Source organism: Sturnira hondurensis, unplaced genomic scaffold, assembly GCF_014824575.4.
Source record: "Sturnira hondurensis isolate 20B ecotype Veracruz unplaced genomic scaffold, ASM1482457v3 Scaffold0000167, whole genome shotgun sequence".
NCBI lineage: Eukaryota > Metazoa > Chordata > Mammalia > Chiroptera > Phyllostomidae > Sturnira > Sturnira hondurensis.
The window spans coordinates 11,421,001-11,436,594 of NW_028072798.1; the positions used below are offsets into that span (position 1 = coordinate 11,421,001).

The following is a 15,594-nucleotide window of genomic DNA, read 5'->3' on the forward strand; positions in this document are numbered from 1 at the left end:
ACAGGCAAGCTAAGGGTGGCCTCCCCGTGCGGCAAAACAGCTCTGAGCTGGGAACAGGAGGGAGGTGCTGGCCATGCTACAAGGAGGACGGACCTCAAAACCCTTGTTCTCAGCGGCAGGTGCCAGGCCCCGACAGACAGAGGTTGTGAGAGGCCACGTCCACACAACGGTTGGAACGGGAGAGGCTGTGGACACGGGGTGGACTGGTCTGTCTGGGGCAGGAGTGCGGGGGTGGGGGGGTTGCCTGCCAGCAGGTGGGGGCTTCTCCGGGGCAGGGAGGGGCATCCTTTTGAAACACACAGGGCACTTGGCTGCACGACGTACAAGTGCACTCAAGCCAAAAGCACCGCGGTTAAAGACGGTGACGTTTAAGTCACGTAAATGATGTTTCAGCAAACAGACCCAACGGAAGTGTGTTCCGAAACATTTGCAGATGAAACCCTGGCTGGGATTCGCTCCGGTGGGACCTGTGGGTAAGGGCTGGGCCGGATGGAAGAGGGGCGGGCGGCAGCATGCGGGCTGGTGGCCACAGCAGGGGCGTCAGGGCTTTCCCATGCCTCTGGACACACTGGGGAGTTAGCATATGATTATATTTGCAAGAACAACGAAGTACACCTTCATAAACAGGGCAGTTGAGGTGTAGTTATCATAAAGGTACATAATTGAAATTGGTGGACTCTGTCCAAATGGAAAATAATGTCAAGAAGCAGGCACAAGATATTACATGAAGGACCCAGCATTTCAAATTATTAAGAGAAAAAAAAAACAGAAAAAAGGGAGGGGCCTGCGGTCTGGGTAACAACTATTTTAGCGTAAGAGTCTTCGCTGTTCGATGTAGACGTTTCTCACCTTCTGTTAGAAGACACATCGATACGCGTTGAGCGAAACCTTCCAGAGACAACTGGGCAATACTTAGCAAAAGTGTTAGAAAGTGAGGCCACTCACGATGACAGGCTGAGAACCACCACAGGAAGTGACCGCAGAGGCACAGAAAGCGTGTCTACAAGGACGGCCATCACAGCATCCTGTGCGCTGGCAACACGGACACGTCCTGTGCGCAGCAGTGAGACAGCACCCGGAACGGCATGCTGTTTCCCCACGCGTGTGCGGGCGCCCCACATGTCCGCTCAGGCACATGCGGGGGAAACCTGCCAGTTCGTACACGCGCACTCACAGCAGTGGCCTCTGCACGTGGGAAGCTGAGGATGAAGAGCTGGCGTTTTCCTCCTTTGGTTTATTTGCTTTGTCTTGTTTGTGCGCACTTTTCTACCTTCTAAAATGGTGCATATTGTTTCTTTATGCCCTGGCTGGTGTGGCTCAGTGGATTGAGCAGCGGCCTGAGAACCAAAGGGTCGCCGGTTCCATTCCCAGTCAGGGCACATGCCTGGGTTGCAGGCCAGGCCCCCAGTAGGGGGCCCATGACAGGCAAACCACACATGGACGTTTCTCTCCCTTTCTCCCCCCGCCCTCTCTCTAAAAATAAATAAATAAAATCTTTAAAAAATAAATAAAATAAAATGGTATACATTGTTTCTTTAAACATGTGGGAAAGTGTCTAGAAATAGTGTCATCCCTGAAGTTAAAGGGTAGTCCTCCCGTTCGGCGGCTGCGCATTCCACGGCCTGCGCTGACACAGAGACCTTTCTTCACGCCACTCCTCGCCCGTTAAAGCAGGAGTGTGATCCACTTTCTAATCCAGCTCCGGCTCCTCTCTGGGGAGTCAGTGAGGGAAGCGAGCTTTGGACCAGGCTCCTTGAGTGAGTGAGTCACCGTTTTTAAGATTCCACTTGGCAACCACTGAGAAGAGGCAGCAGAACCCCCGGGGCTCTCCCGGGGACGGTGCTATGTGGCCCTCTGCCGTGCTACCCGGCTGCTCTCTGCGTACGGCTCGCCCTTGAACCGACAGCCAGCTGCCGTGTCCGCGACGCGCGCCCTCCCAGCATTGTGCAATTCTGGGCTGATGGGACATGTGTGAGCAGAGCTAACCGATTTCAACATGGCTTTTTCAAGCTGGGCTTGTAAATCACTCACAAAGAAACCGAGCAGAATAAAATCGCCGCCCATCGCCACATTCCTCTGCCATGACCGCAGTGTGTGCGGCTGGAGGCCCTGCCAGGCCATCAGGAACAAATACCTTCCACGCCAGAAGTTAGCTCAACGGCCATTACCGAGAACACAAACCATCTTCCGTGGCCGCGACTCCAGCGCTGCAGCACACGCAGCTGCACTCCTGCCACTGGCAGCACGGGGCTGTCACGGCGACCCTTGGCCACTCGGCAGCTGCAGCCCAGGGGCCCAGGCCGGTCCCTGCCCGCCCTGCTGTCTCTGTGGATGTCACTCGGCACTCCCGTGTGCCTTGCCACACACACGAACAGCGGTTTGTACAGGGCAGGAGTAGCCTGGCCGTGTGAGGACAGCAGCATCCGACTCTGAGCCTGGGGCTTCCGTGGCCCACCCACACTCTGGAGCTGGCTCCCGTGGGCCACAGGCGCGACCCGGCCTGACGGGGGCCCAGCACCTGGCCACACCCACCGTCGCTGCCTGCTGCCTGTGAGCCACAGGGAGACAACACGCCAACCACCCTGGGCCCGCCCCGACGCCGCCCTGAGCCGGTGGCCCCAGCTCCGGGATCAGAGAACCAATCGCCCTTCTGAGAGCTGCTCACGCAGCTTCTGAACAAAGCAGCGGCGCCCTCTGCCCTCTGACTTCCTGGCCACCCACACAGGCCTCCCTCCAAAAGCAACCCTGCTGCCATAGTCGGTCAGGGCCTAACACGGCCTGTCCTCATTTCGCTTGTTTTCTAGCATCAGTCGTCCACGTCCTTCCCAATGTGCAGGCCCACGGAAACGGCGCTGCAACGGAAACGAGCCGCGGCCGGTCACAGGTCCCTCTGCAGCGCAGACATGGGTGCAGTGGGCGAGGTGGAAGCGGGGGGGGGGGGGCGGGGGGGGNGGGGGGGGGGGGGGGGGGGGGGGGGGAGCTCTCCGCTCGGCCAAGGCTCATCCTGGCCAAGCCGGCGGACGGCCCGCAAAGAACCACCCCCAGTGCCAGCCCTTGGTCCCCGTGTCGCCCCCCCACCCCGCACCGTCTCTGTGTAGGGGCACAGGGGGCAGCGTCCCCACGCGCTGGCAGGGAAGGAAGCTCCAGTCTGGCGCCGCACGCCACCACCTCCTGCTCCACCTCATCCCCACAGCCGACCACGTCCCTGTCCCCACAGCCTCCACGGGGGACAGTCGCGTGTTTTCTCGCCATTAAGCACCTTTTGGAAATTTCTGGAGTGTGTAGGAGCCCAGGCACCCCCAGGGGGTGAGGGATGGTGTTTGACCCGCTCCCTCCCTGAGCTGGCCTCTCTGTTCTTCACTCATGTTTTTGATTAAATGATGTTTTAACACCATTGTCAACACTTCAGCACCGCACGCCAATGTCCACAATGATAACCATGTTCAAGTGGGTGGAGTAGGTTCTCTTAGCTGCTTGTTCACGGAAGCTCGGGCGAGCTCGCTGGACGTGGGAGCCGTGTCCCCGGCACCAACGACGCCGCACGAGGGCGACTGGAATCACACCGGCCGTCTTTTGCAGCACTGCCCTCCATTTCCAAGCAATCCTGTGAGAATGGACCGTGTGTGTCAGCTCCACAGCGCACACAGAAAGCTCGGGCGTTGAGTGACAGGCCGGGACTTGCAGTGACAGTGGCTGGAATCAGGCTCGAGGAGATCACCGGGACCACGTGGATGGCGCCTCCTCGGGGTATGCAGGGGGGCGGGCCGCAGCCCCTCACATCTAGTGATGTGAGCATCTCTGCTCAACGGGCCACCAGGCGATGCCAGGCAAGGCCACTCCCGGCCCAAAGACCACAGGCGACTGATGCAAAGTGAGGGAACTCGTGGAGGGCACGGCAAAGGCTGCAGAGGGGCCTGGCGGCACCACGGCACCTTTCAGTGCAGCTCAGGGCTTCTACGAGTGGTTCACCAGCAGCCCACAACCGGACCGAGACGTTGACACCCACAGTCTCCGCAGAGGGGGCGCTGGCTGCCCAGCCACCTGGGGTCCAGAAGGCAGCCCCAGGGGAGAATGGCAGACTCAGAGGTGGAGGAAACTGAGGCCACAAAACACAAGAGGAACTCGGCCAAGACAGGGGCAGCTAAATCCCTGTGGGCAGCCGTGGGTGCACGCAGGGCGGAGGGGAGTGATGGTCTGCCTTCAGCAGTGATCGTGGGCACATCGGGTGCTCAGTGCCCAGACCGGGCGAAGCCTGGCCAGGGCTCCGAGGCTCTTTTCCACAGACGATGTCAGGTGTGATTGAATAACAACACATTCAAGAGCAAAAGGCAAGATTGAAACTCAGGAAAAACTGCTCAAACAGATGTGGTAGCAGAAATCTCCTCCCATTGATTTTCAAGAACTTAAAGTTTTATCAAAATAGTTTTTTCCCTTTAAAGTTTAAAATCCTAACCACGAAGAAAAGAATATCTTATTTTCCAAGTTCTTGGGGTGCCTTAATTTATGATTCTGGAAGGCACCTCTGAAGGGGGTAAGGAGTTTTCCACACCAGCTGGGGGTGGGCAGATGGGAGACAGGTCCACGGGGCCGAGTCCGAGTTCCCGCATCCGGCAGAAGAGCGGCTGCCCTGCCGGCGGGTCATGGGGCAGGGCCCTGCGGATCACTGCTGGGCTCCTGCTGCCCTACCGCTCCCAGGCCCACCTGTCCCCCTGCTGCGCCGGGCACCGTGGGGGGCAGCTCTGTCCCCCTCCCCAGGGAGGTGTCAGGGCGCCACAGATTGGGCCCAGGCAGCAGCCCGATGCCGAGCAGCCGATGGAGTCCCAGCGCGGACAGGGGGTCCCACACCGCTGGGCTCCCAGGGAGGACTCGGCTGGAGTCGCTGATCCCGGTGTGGCCCTGACCAACCTCTCCCGGTTTCTGGAACGTTGCCTGCGCCCCCCGCCCCAGGTCCTCTGGCCCTGACCAGTACTGTGAGATCCTGACACGCTTCTGGTGAGTGTAAGTCTCCCTGTGACCTCAGCCGGCCGGCCCGGGCACCTGTCACCTCATGCACATGCGTGGGAGCACCGTGGTGGGCTTCCCGTGCCAGATCCAGGTTCCTGCCAACCTACGGACGCTCCGCACGCTGCCTGGCCCTCTGAGCACGGCCCGTAAAAATCCGCAGACACAAGCCGAATGGCTGTCGGTTTGAATCCAGAAGGATACACACCCAGAAGCTGTAATCCTGGCCCCCAGAGTCACTCTGTTTTTGGTTTTTTGAGGTGTCTCCACACGGCCTTCCATGGCGGCTGCACCGGCCTGCACCCCCCCGACAGCGCCCGAGGGTCCCCTTTCCCCACAGCCTCGCCAGCACCTGTAGTTCGTTGATTCATAGCTGACGGGCATTCTGACCGGTGTGAGGTGGCGCCTCGCTGTGGTTGTGGTTTTCGTTTCTCCCGTGACTAGTGATGGTGAGCGTTTCCGCCTGCATCTGCTGGTCTGCGTGTCCGCTCGGGACACGTGCAGCATCCATGCAGGTCCTCCGCCCATGTGTTAAGGGATTGCTTGTTGCCCTTGGAGACGACACCAGAAACAGTCTCTAGGAAGGCAACAAAAGCCTGGGCAGCCGAGCGGGGGCAACGGGCTCATCACGGGGCCAGACCGCAGGTGTGCAGACGGAGAGTCGTGGTGAACGCCTGAGGCCAGGACGATGCTGTTTGCCAACCATGCTTCAACGCAGAGAGATTTTTAGATAGGAGGAAAAGCCATCCTGTCCGGTGCTGCGTCACTAAGAAGGACACCCGTGAGAGCTGCAGTATTTAGAGAGAACGAGGCCAGTTTTGCTCAGCGTCACTGAGCTGATGCACCATCTGATGTCTCAGAGGCCCGGGGCCTGGGAAATGAACGGCCGTGCACCTGAGCAGTGCGTGTCTGCCCGGAGGCTGGGGCCAGGCAGCAGCCAAAACCGGCAGAGATGGTGGCGCCCCTCCCCCAGGGCCGGGGCGCAAAGGCTGGTTCTTAAACGCAAAGCCTTTTTTTTGGTAAAATTTTATACCAAAGTGAAGCTTTCCCCTCAATCAATCATTAGAAGACTGAAGTTTAATATTAATTAAACATGTTATTAATTAAACATGTCCAGGCTCCTGGACTTTCCAGAGCACCGTCTCCAGCGGGGTGGTGGGTTCTGAGGCAGGAAGGGCCCCACAGCAGGAGCGTGCCACCTGCACTCGCTCCCTGCCCCCAACGCCCCCTTAGGCGGGGACTCAGCACCCCTAGCTACCACAGAGGGCCGGGCCAGCACATGGCCAGGAAAAAGGGACTTTAAGGATGACAGGCTGTCTCTGCAAGCACACGTTCAAGTCTGCAAGTCGCCTGAAATTCACAACACAAAGGAAAACAGAAAGACAGTGAGCAGGGGGAAGCGTGCAATCTGCCAGGTTCAGAGGAACCCAAGTTCATGGTCCTGCGTCTCTGTTCGGTGCGACTATCATGGAAGTAAGCCTACGCTGGGACCCGGGCTGGCTCCTCTGGGGCAGAAGGAAGGGCAGGAGAAGGTGCCCACCACACTGGCCACCGAGAGGTGAGCAGCACCAATCTGGGCCCAGAAACCTCGCTGTTGGAGGGACCCGCCTGCACCCCCTGTGCTTCCAGAGCACACAAAGCCGTCCCCGGCGCTGAAGAGGCACTTTCCATGTTAACATGCCTGCACTGGACTCAAAGGGTCTTTTTCACAAATAAAAATGTCATCCTTGGCCGGTGTGGCTCAGTGCATTGAGCACCAACCTGCAAACCAAGGAGTCGCCAGTTCAATTCCCAGTCAGGGCACATGCCTGGGTTTTGGACCAGGTCCCCAGTAGGGGGCACTTGAGAGGGAACCACACATCAATGTTTCTCTTCCTCTCTCCTTCCCTTCTCCTCTCTCTAAAAATAAAATAAAAATCTTTTAAAAAAATTCACATTGTCCTAATGCATCACTCAATGTATATTTTTTAAAACAGAAGCTTGACTTGGGCATCTGATTCTACGGACACAATTTTCAACAGCACTAGGTGTTGGGTGCCCTTTGACCTAGCAGAACAGCACAGGCCAAACAGGAAGAGATGCGTTCTGGGGTTCACGCCTGGGGTTCAGAAATGCTGGTGAGAGGGTCACATCTTTCTCAAAGTTAAACAAACGTGGCCCTAAAACACAAAGACCTTCGCCAACCTTGAACCCTCACAGAGGAACCGTTGCTCTTTCCCACAGATCATTGATAACCATGATCAGACAAAACTCCTGGACAGCCAGCATGGGGGCAGCTTGCTGTCACACCTCTGTCCTGAACAGTATGCTGCCCAAAGGGCCCAGGGAGGGGTCGCCCAATTGCTGGTCGGCAGGGGGCCAGGGACCAACGTGGGCAGTGCCGGCCAGGGCCCTGAGGCCCAGGGCAGGAGCAGCTTTGTGCGTCACTCCCAGTCCACAAGGGAGGAAGAGATGTTTTCCCACGTTCACGGTAAGAGGAAGAGACATTTTGGGCCGGGCACCAGCACACACCCTGCGAGCCGCAACCCAGTCTTCGCGAGAAAGAGGCACTCAGCACATCAGCGTCCCAGTTTCCCCGAGCAACTCTACACGTGCCGTGGCAGCAGCAGACAGACACCCGATGACGACATTCTCCGGGTCGCAGCTTCGGACTCACAGGGACAAAACAGAATCGAGATTCCCAGATCCTCACTGTTTAACACTTCCTACATCTTCCGCACAAAGTCTTCCTCTGCACTTGAACACGAGACCACTCACCTTCTGCAGGACCGATTCACACCCCACTCTGAAGTGTAAGTCTCTGAACTCACGGTCCTTCTTTATCCAAGTCCTTCCCTGACTCACTCTGTACTTGTCCTGCTCTCGGCCCTCGGCGCTAAGGAGTGTTGGCGCCCAGTGCTACCTGTCTGTGCACAGGCTTTTCCACAGCTCCCTGGACTTCGGTTGAGATGTGCGCCAGCATGGAGTGACAAACACTTTCTCTGTCGAAGAAAGCCTTCGAGACTTTTCTTTCTCCCCAAGGCCTACCTCCTACATCCGTGTCCATGCACGCAAGGAAAACTGGCGTGAATCTTAAATACTGTAATGGCCCCCCGGAACCAAGACTGGCAGATACAACGGAACACCTGTGGGCAGGCAGGAGGACCATACCTGGGGCACGGACGGGCTGAAGGCCACCACAGTGACGGCGTCCGTGTGTCCTGACAGTCTGTGGGAGAAGGTGCTGGAGCCCATTTCGTACACGTAGGCCTGGAAGACAGAACCAGCAGGTTCTCTGTGTTGGGACAGTCGACAGCCCACTGTTAGAGATGAAGTCTGCTGGGTGACTGCCGCAGCGGGCCTCACATAATGGACAGAACACGAAAGTCACAAGAGTGAGTTTATGAGAACAATGAATTTCTTTTCCCTCTCAGAGTTCCTACATTGATGAATCATTATGCTCATTCCCCTGTCACAAGACTCCACCACACTGTGAACAGTCTTAAACACTTGCTTACATCTCATGATTAATTTTAAGAAAGGAATAAAATCTTATATCCCAGCCTCTCAATTGCTGGTCATTGGTGCCAATTTACCCCCAACAGGATTCCCCAGCTTGGGGTGCGGTGAAGGAGGAAGCTTGACTCAGTGCCAACAGCTCAGTTGCCAGGCGGCACGGTCCTGCCGGAGCCCACGAGCTGCAGCTTAGCGCCCCCCTGGCTACACAGCTCCACTCTGCTTGGGCTTTTCAGCTCAGCCAGGAAAACACAAACCCCGGTCTAAGGTCTAAAGTGAGTTCCCAAAACCCAGGGGACCACTCCCCTGTGTATGTGCACAGGAGTCCTGCCCCTGGTCCCTGATTGGTCTGTCCTCATGCAAATGAGGATTGCAAATCCTCACAGTTTGGCCCAAAAGGCACTGCCCTCATTGGTCCTAATAGAGCCACTGGGATTGGTCAGAGGTGCAGAGCTCCAATCGGATGGGAAAGCCCTAGCCCTACTGTCTGAAGCAGGGTCCCAGGGCTGCTCTCTAAGGGCTCAGTGCCATCTGCTCCCAGAATGTGGGTTGTGTAAGGGACCCAGTGCACCAACAGTTGCTAGGCTCTGTGTTTTGGTTATTTTTTAGAGATTTTATTTATTTATTTTTAGAGAGAGGGGAAGGGATGGAGAGAGAGGGAGAAAAACATCAGTGTGTGGTTGCCTCACACACTCCTGTTGTACAGCAATTTCACTTCTGAGCGCTCGTGTTTCTGCTTCGGCTCCTCTGTTAAAGTCTGTGTTTTCCCAATTTAGTTCAGCTCATATGCAACCACACTGTGGGGCCTCATCCGAATAGTAGGCACGCTTCTCTGGAGTGGTCTCGTCACCACGCTGCAGAGCCAGCGGGCCGTGCTGCGCGGCGTGGCCGGCCGGGACCGGCCTCCCAGCCGTTGGTGAAACCTTCTGCTGTGACCGAGGGCATTTCTCTCGTCTGAGACCACAGTGCAATTCTTCTGCTTCACACCCTCTGAAACTCCGTTAGGAGGGGCACCCGGGTTCAGAGGAGGACGCCTTCCGCGCAGGCTGACGCCGCAGTCATCAGATGCCTTTCGTGACCACTGGCAACGCCTCAGGCCTTCAAGTCCGCCTCACACCTACGTCTTCTCATGCCGGCTCCATTTCCCGGCTTCCTGCTTCCAGTGTCTGTGTACCTTTACACTCTTGATCTCAGTCATTATACTGCCAAGCTGCACTCACATATGATGAATTAAAACACAGGGATCCACAATTTCAAGGAAACCAGTGGGCACGCTGGCTTACGCTTGGCTTCTGACAGAACAAGCCCACACTCAGGCCGTCTCGGGGTTTCCTGGGCAACACACTGGTGTGTTTGAGCAACTGAGGGTTTTATATCCTACCTGAAAACCAGGAAGTTATTGTATGTAATAAGATATTACAAAAAACAATTTAATTGAATACATGGGTGGATTGACTAAAATACATGGATGGGTATGTGACTGGATGCAGAGAAACAATTTAGAGGAAAAACCAAAACTTCCACAATTTTGTTGCTGTTCATGGTGGTGGTGGTGTTGGCACAGTTTTTATTCAAAATTGCAAAAATAATAATAGTAAAATATACTTTTTAAAAAGTATATCTAAGATAGTGGCAAATAGTTCATATTGTCAAAGAAATGTAGCCCTGGCTGGTGTAGCTCAGTGGATTGAGCACAGGCCTGCGAACCAGAAGATCGCGGTTCGATTCCCAGTCAGGGCACATGCCTGGGTTGCATGCGGGCCAACTCCCAGCAGGGGATGCACAAAAAGGCAACCATACATTGATGTTTATCTTCCTCTCTCCTTCCCCTCTAAAGATAAGAAAGGAAGAAAGAAAGAAAGAAAGAAAGGAAATGTTACTCATTTTAATGTTTTAGGTTGCTTCAATAAATTGGCAAATCATGAATGAGCAGCATGGCACTCAAGTTTGAGAACACATGGCTGTCTCTGAAAGCACCTGCAGCGCCCACCCAAGGCCCCACTCCAGCGATGACCCAACAGGTGGCAAAGATGGCGACGGAGCCCCACTGGTTACGAGCTGGTAAAATTTTGAATGACTGTTCCTATTTAAGAGTTTCATAAAACAGTTTCGATGTTCTTAAAGTTGATTCTCACCAGTTAAACTGAATAAGATATTTCAGAAAGCAAATGTGACTCAAATTGTAAGGTGAATATTTCCAAATAAACGTTATGATTTCCTTGAATTTTTGGAAATTTCTGGGAGTCATTCTGGTTTCTACAACCCTCGTAGACTGGGAATGACTTGCATAATGCCCTCCAAAATGGTTTGTCCAAGTCCCGACCCCAGCGCCTGCCTGTGGACCCCATTTGGAAGCAGGATCTCTGCCGGTTTTGGAAGCTGAGGACCAAGGAGAGTGGAGGACCCAGGGAGTCCGGGGACCAGGGTCCACTTCTGCGAGAGGAGAGGGAGGCTCGGGCCGTAGGAGGGAAGGCAGCCCTGTGAGGGCAGAGGAAGCCCCAAGCCTGAGAACCCCACGGACTGGCCGCCAGCAGCTGGAGTGGCAGCAGGGAGGGCTGGTCCCCTCGGAGCCCCCAGCCACCTGGGCTGCCGAGTTTGCAGTCACTCACCATGGTGGCCACAGGCACTAGCACCGGGCCTTTCAAACACGTGAAGGACAAACCGCTCTACAAGTCAGTACATGTTCCAAATCTATCGTAAGATATGCAGTATTTCATTATGAGTGCTGCTTTCTGGTAATTCAAAGAAAGTATTTAACACTCAGCAAGCAGTTCTCACAACAATAAATGCACGAGTGAGGAATGAAGCAGGGACAGGACTTAAAGTTCTGCCCTTTGCTAAACACACCCCGTTGGCCTCTCATTGCCTCCCGTCGCTGTCGGTAAGACACCGCTCACGTGTGAGACTCTTGTGACTCCCACTCCCATCTCAACCAACGTGCACCAACCCCCTGCCCCCCGCATCGAGGCCAGCTCCTGCAGGCAGTGACCAGCACCTACGTGTCTGTCCTCGGCCCCACTGGCCAGGAACCGCCCACACGGGCTGAAGGCCATGCCACAGGGGTAGCAGCGGCTGGGGTGGCCTTCGAATCGGCGCTCACACCTGTGGGGAAATAAAGGAAACACCAGGAGAAAACCATTTTTCATCTTTAACACAAATTGGGACAAAGAAATCTTGTCCTTTCCTTCAGAAAAATGGACAAACCAGTGAGATCGATCATTTTTATATGTGAGGATATTAAGCCCTTGGCAAGGGTCTTCTAAAGTAATCACAGGACTTTCCAGAATCATAATTCCTCAGAGGTCCGAGCTAACACTAATGAAACGCTTTATATGTGAAGACTATTAAGTGATAAACATATTGCTAAAAACATAAAATAACTTTTTAAAATTATAAATTATTTAAGTCAATGATTCAAAAACTTCTGGGAGGTGCAACATTCTATCAAGGCAGGTTAAGCCTTACAGCCAACTATACAGAAAGTGCTGTGTAAGATCTGTTTGTTGGTAAAAAAGCTGTCAGGAAATCGATGCCAGCTTTATCGAAAAAACTGCCGTCACCTCTGGGGACGGCCAGGGCTGCGTGAAGAACGCCTTTGCCGCACGTGCCGACACCCGCTGGGCTCCTCAGCCAATGACCCCACCCAGGCGCCCTCGGCGGCTGCCCCCTCCACGCAGCCGCAGCCGCAGCCGCAGGGCTGCTGCCCGTCCCATTCCACGGGAGGGCATGGACACTCGGCTGCCTGTGCTCCTGTGGGTGCCTGTCCCCACATGCAGGGCAGGCAGAGTAGGGCTGCACCTGTCCGTAGGGGAAAGATGAACGATACAAGTAAATGACACAACGACCAACAAATGACAATACGAGAATAAACTGTAAGCCCACCTTGCCCACCTCGCATGTAAGCAGGGGAAAGTATTTACTCCGCCTGTTACACAAAGAATATGTTTTGGTCGTCTGGCCTAACCTGGCCGCCAGAACGTCTCTTCCAGGACAGGGCAAAATCTGAGCAGGTGCCACTGCCGGGTGACGGCACCCGATGGCTGCCCTAGGCCTCTCGACGCGCGGGCCATGGCCCAGGCAGGGCAGCGCACAGGCTGCGTTTCCCTCCCCGGCAAGTGTGGGCCCCGCTGAGCGTGCAGTCTTTTCTTCGGTAAAGAAAAGTCTGGAAAAGGAGCCTCGTCACATCGGAAAAAGGACACCAGATGCGCCTGCCACCGTGAGCATGCAGTGCTCTGTGCGGACGATGGCGGCGTGTGCCCCACCCCCATCCTGGCTGCCACCGGCCGCACAGGACGGGCCTCACCTCAGGGTCCTCAAGTCCCAGAGTCGGATCCCGTCACCCACGGCTGTCGTGGCGAAGAGATTGTACGCCTGAGGCTGTTGGGTTGCGAAGGACGACCCCTGCAAAGCAAAGGACGAGATGGCGGTACGTGTCCTGAAGGCTGGACTCACGCTCACCACGTGCTTCTGCTGCACAGCTGAGCCTGAAGTGAGACGTCAGGGGAAACTTGTTTCTTCTCTGTACCAGTTTCGTAACTGGACTCCCAAACCCCTCCACGCGGACAGCTGCCGGCGGTGCGCCCCACCCCGAGCTCACTGATGCCCTCCGCCCTGCAGAGCCTCAGGACCCCGTAAAGACACACACGGGAAAGACCGCCAAGACGGCAGTCTCCACCACTGGCTGTCAAAGACGGGTCCCACTCCAGCTGGCAATCTGTCAACGATCGCGCCCCGAGACCCTTGTGACAAGCCAGGTGAGAGGCAGCGTGTGCCCCGACTGCCCCAGCTGCGGCAGGCTCACCGCCCCCCAGGCTGCTGCCACCAATGAACAGTGAGACTTACATCTCGTGAGAGAGCTGACTGCACTCTGTCTACACGGCCATTTGCTCCAGAACGGAACTATCTTACGGTTCGCGACAATCTCCTTCCTTCTCCGTTGAGAATCCCGCATCATCAGCGCAGACGTAACAACGTCTGTTCAGGGCATTTGTGCCTATGCTGCACCCCAGCCAGCAGGGAAGCTTCCCCACGACCGGAGACACAGACTCAGACAAACCCAATAGCAAACCAACACACGTCGAGTCCCAGCTCTGCGTCAGACAGCCCCCCTTCCCGTCCCTCTGTCACACCTGTGCAGCGCAGACCACTTCACGCCCACCTCCAGGTGAGCTGCTTTGCACACAACAGGGCCTCCTGCTCCAAAGCTGGGCCAGCCGGTGGCCCCTGAGGCCGCACACCAGCAAGCGCACAGAGTTAGCAACCCCCCAGAGGTGGTCTCCTAGCCACAGGGAATGTGCGAGGCTGAGCACAAAAGGAACAAACTCAACTCTGGTTTGACGGACAAGCAGGGAAGTGGGGTCCGTGCGGTGCCCACGCCTCCCAGTGGTGCCGGAGGGCTGACCACCACCAGAGGGTGGCAGCGCACACGGTCAGAGGCTTCCATGCAGACCAAGTTCTCGTGGCTTCCCAGTAAACCCCAGAAGGACGGAAAGAAGAGGACAAGCAAAAGAAAAATAAAACAGGAATTTATACAGAGATGGTAGCAGACCAGTGTCCACACAGGAAAGCAATGAGAAAGGTGAAGGGATCAAAGCAGAAAGCCCCCAAATGTGTTTGTGACACACGGACACAGGCCCGACGTGGGGACGGCCTGAGGGAAAGAGGGGGCAGGTGGAGGCGGGAAAAGGGAGGAAATGAGGCAGAAAGAGGCGTCACTTGGGGTGATGGGTGCAGGATGACATGCAGGTGATGTTTGGCAAGCTGGACACCTGACACCAGCGTGGTTTTATGAGCCGACGTCACCAGCAGATTTAAGGCAGATTTGAGGGAGACGAAGGCCACAACTCAGAGACCAGGTGGACGAGGGAGCCGTGACCTTACTGGCCACAGCGCATCAGAGATGCAGGCAGCACGTGCCAGCAGTCGGCAGGACACGCGTGTGAAGGGGCCGCCACGGCACACGGCTCCCGCCGACCTTCAGGCTGGCCGGTTCCCCTCAAGCCCAGTGACAGTGGGCGTTTCCAACAAACTCTCCCTGAGCTGCAGCAGCTGAGGGCCCAGAGGAGCCTAGAAAACCTGGCCGGGGCTCAACTCCACCAGCACGTTTCAGACAGCACCTGTCAGAGCTTCAGCTTTGCACAAACCACACACTGCACCTTGAGAGCACACTGCACACCTCCAGGTGCTGCCGGTCAGACCTCGACCCCGAGACCCGTGCGCTAGCTGGTCTCCTCCAGAAACTGTGCAGGTGCACCTGACTCCTACACAAACACGAACACCTGCTTCTCCCGGTGGCAACAGGCAGCTGTCACTCCAGCCAGCAAACACCGGGCAAGCGGATTCCCGGCACGGACGCTACTCTGGGCCCTCAGAGGTGCTGGAACACCCAGTGCACTGGTGTCTGCCGGCCCAGCGAGCCCTGCAGCGTCCCACATCGAGCGTCCCCACAGTGGGGAGGGTGTAGGGGTCAGGTGCAGGGAGACGGGAGGACACTGGGTCTCCGGCGGCGGACACACAGCCCCTGACATACAGAACTGGGCCCCTGAAGCCCACCCAGTAAATAGTCGCAACGCGCCCCACGGGGGCGCCTGAGGCCCTGCCATGCCGTGTTTCCGATCCTTCCGTCCGTGTCCGTGCCGGCGATTCTGCACGAGTATGGAAAGCAACGGGATCTTCTCTCCACCACTCCCTAAGCTGGTGTTTTCTGCATATAAACCAGGAAAACCTTCCCGTACCATAATTTGAAATGTCCTAATTAATCAGTCTGAGGGGACACAGACGGGAAAAGCAGTCAAGCTAGATGCCTTGGGAGACCCCCATCCAAGGAGACAGAGGCCCAGACGGGGAGCAAACGACCCACCCTGCAGGTGCCCCCCCAAAGCCCCATGCGGGCCCCGCCCCCCAGGCCCGCGCATCCAAAGGGCAGCGCGAACTGCAGGCCCGGGAGGGCGCTCTCTCTCCCGCAGTTACCCAGCGGAGCACGCAGGGAACCAGGGACTGCGGATGAGTCTCTGCGCCCGCTCAGCGAGACTTCACTTTAAAAACCTATGCCCTTGCAGGGCGACGCGACCTCAGGCGGCACTGGGAGGCCGGCCCTCA

General features: G+C 56.3%; 1 protein-coding gene across 1 annotated transcript in view; it reads right to left on the bottom strand.

Moving 5' to 3' along the window:
- The window catches only part of WDR27 (WD repeat domain 27), a 63,555-nt gene that overhangs the window by 15,618 nt on the left and 32,343 nt on the right, over positions 1-15,594 (bottom strand). The window contains exons 23-25 of the mRNA XM_037064484.1: positions 12,800-12,897; positions 11,496-11,598; positions 8,152-8,250 (exon numbers count right to left, since the gene is read on the bottom strand). Coding sequence (XP_036920379.1) covers positions 8,152-8,250; positions 11,496-11,598; positions 12,800-12,897 — 300 coding nt within the window. The remainder of the gene's footprint in view (positions 1-8,151; positions 8,251-11,495; positions 11,599-12,799; positions 12,898-15,594) is intronic.